Genomic DNA, 1,820 nt, shown 5'->3' with positions numbered 1-1,820 from the left:
AAGATTGATGACAAGGACCTTCCTCCAGAGCTGACAGAGAGAAAGAGAGCCTTTTCCTGGAGCCGATGTCCTGAATTTGGACTTGTAGCCTACTGGACTGTGAAGAGACTAAATTTCTCTTTGTTAAAACCATGCACTCATGGTATTTCTGTTGGAGCAGCACTAGATGACCAAGGCACCAACCCCACAATCTTTATCATCAACATCACCAACAGCACCATCACCACGGGTTCCATCATTTTTGTCAACACCATCCCCACTCCATCATCATCAGTAACACTGTCACCTCCCCGTCAGCAGCAGCATTAGGACCCGCACCACCGGTCATTGCCGTCACCAACATCATCATCACCAGTATCAATGTCAGCATCATTAACATGGATACTAAAATTGCCATCACCACCACAGCTGCCATCACCAATACCACCACTATCCACCGTCAGTGGCCAACCACCACCACGCGCCAGCTCCATCTAACGCACAGTTATTGTTCATTTCCTACCTCTGTGCTCTCTGCACCCTCCCTGGAGTCCCTCGGGTCAAATAGGGCCAGAAATGGGCTCTGGTTTTCTAGACCCTTTTGAGATCTTGCAGCATAGTAAGGTGAGGTGAGCAGGCTGAGATTACATAGCTAATCAATAGCCCTGACCCCACCCAAGGAGCTAGGCCTCTCGCCCCCAGGAGGGGTCCTTCAAACACCTCCTTCCCAGAGCCATAAGCCCCTACCTCCTCCTACTCTGGGAGTGTAGGGCCCTCCTCTCTTCCCAGGTTTACCATAGGCCCCCACCCCCGGCCTCACTCACAGGTACTGCAGGTGGGACAGGCCAGCAAAGGCATCATCCTCAATCACGGAGAAGGAGTTGGAAGTGAACAGGCTGGCAAGGGAGCAAGAAAGGAGTTTTTGCAGAGTTGCTGCCCCTACTGATGCTAGCTTTGGCTCCCACCCTTGGTTCACACGGGCATGGGCATGCGCACACGTGCCCGTGGGAATGAATGTATGCGTGGACACAGATGCTTTCACAGAAACTCACGGGCACACGCGTATGTATGCACACCCGCCCACGCCTGCATGCACGTTCAGGAAGCCCCCTCCCCCAGCTAGGCCCCACTCACAGCAGGTGCAGCGACGGCGTCCTCAGGAAGCTGCCGGCCTTCAGCTGGGTGACCCTGGTCCTAACAAGAGAGCTGGGCGACACGGGCAGCGGTGGGTGAAGAAACAGCCCCTCAAATGCTCTAGCCTCGTCCCGGAGCCCTGTCCTGTCTGAGATACCTGGACGGGGCACCCTGACCCTGGCTTCCAGGTGTCCCCCCGCCTCCCAGAGAGGCAGGCATCCCTGGCCATCCCTTCTCCCTGGGCCCGGGGCTGCCCCTGCCCTCTGTCTGCAAGTCCTGGTTTCTGCTCCTATTTCGCTTTCCATGGCCCCCTTGCGGACACCCTTTTGCCGCCCACACTCCCCCCACCGAAGATTCTGACAGGCCCTTGTTTCCTTGGAGACCCCTGCCCCTGCCCCCAACCCCTGGGGTCCCCAGGATCCCCGTCGCCACCCTGTGGGTCCACAGAGGGCTGGCACTCACAGTGACAGCAGGGTTGGGGGGAAGACGTCAGGCAGGTCCGGGGAGCCCTCACAAAGGACGCTGTCTTTGGAGCAGGAGCAGAACAGAGAGCATTTCCCCTTTGGGGGTCTCCAGGCCACCCCTGCCCCAGCCAGCGGCAGCAGCAGCAGCAGAATGCCCACCCCTCCCATGCCCCTCACTCCCGTCCGAGGCTCCGGCTTCTCTCTGCCCACCCAGCTTGGCCCAGGCTTCAGCCCCTACATCTC

The 1,820-nt window shown here is 58.1% G+C and overlaps 1 protein-coding gene across 1 annotated transcript in view; it reads right to left on the bottom strand.

Moving 5' to 3' along the window:
- LGI4 (leucine rich repeat LGI family member 4) overlaps window positions 1-1,820 on the bottom strand; it is an 8,828-nt gene extending 7,008 nt beyond the window's left edge. Inside the window, exons 1-3 of the mRNA XM_004388125.1 lie at window positions 1,576-1,820; window positions 1,114-1,185; window positions 804-875 (exon numbers count right to left, since the gene is read on the bottom strand). Of these exons, the coding sequence (XP_004388182.1) occupies window positions 804-875; window positions 1,114-1,185; window positions 1,576-1,745 (314 nt within the window). The 5' untranslated portion in view covers window positions 1,746-1,820. The remainder of the gene's footprint in view (window positions 1-803; window positions 876-1,113; window positions 1,186-1,575) is intronic.

Source organism: Trichechus manatus, unplaced genomic scaffold, assembly GCF_000243295.1.
Source record: "Trichechus manatus latirostris isolate Lorelei unplaced genomic scaffold, TriManLat1.0 scaffold00207, whole genome shotgun sequence".
Classification (NCBI taxonomy): domain Eukaryota; kingdom Metazoa; phylum Chordata; class Mammalia; order Sirenia; family Trichechidae; genus Trichechus; species Trichechus manatus.
Note: the sequence above shows the minus strand (reverse complement) of the source record. Positions and strands in the feature narration are given on the sequence as shown.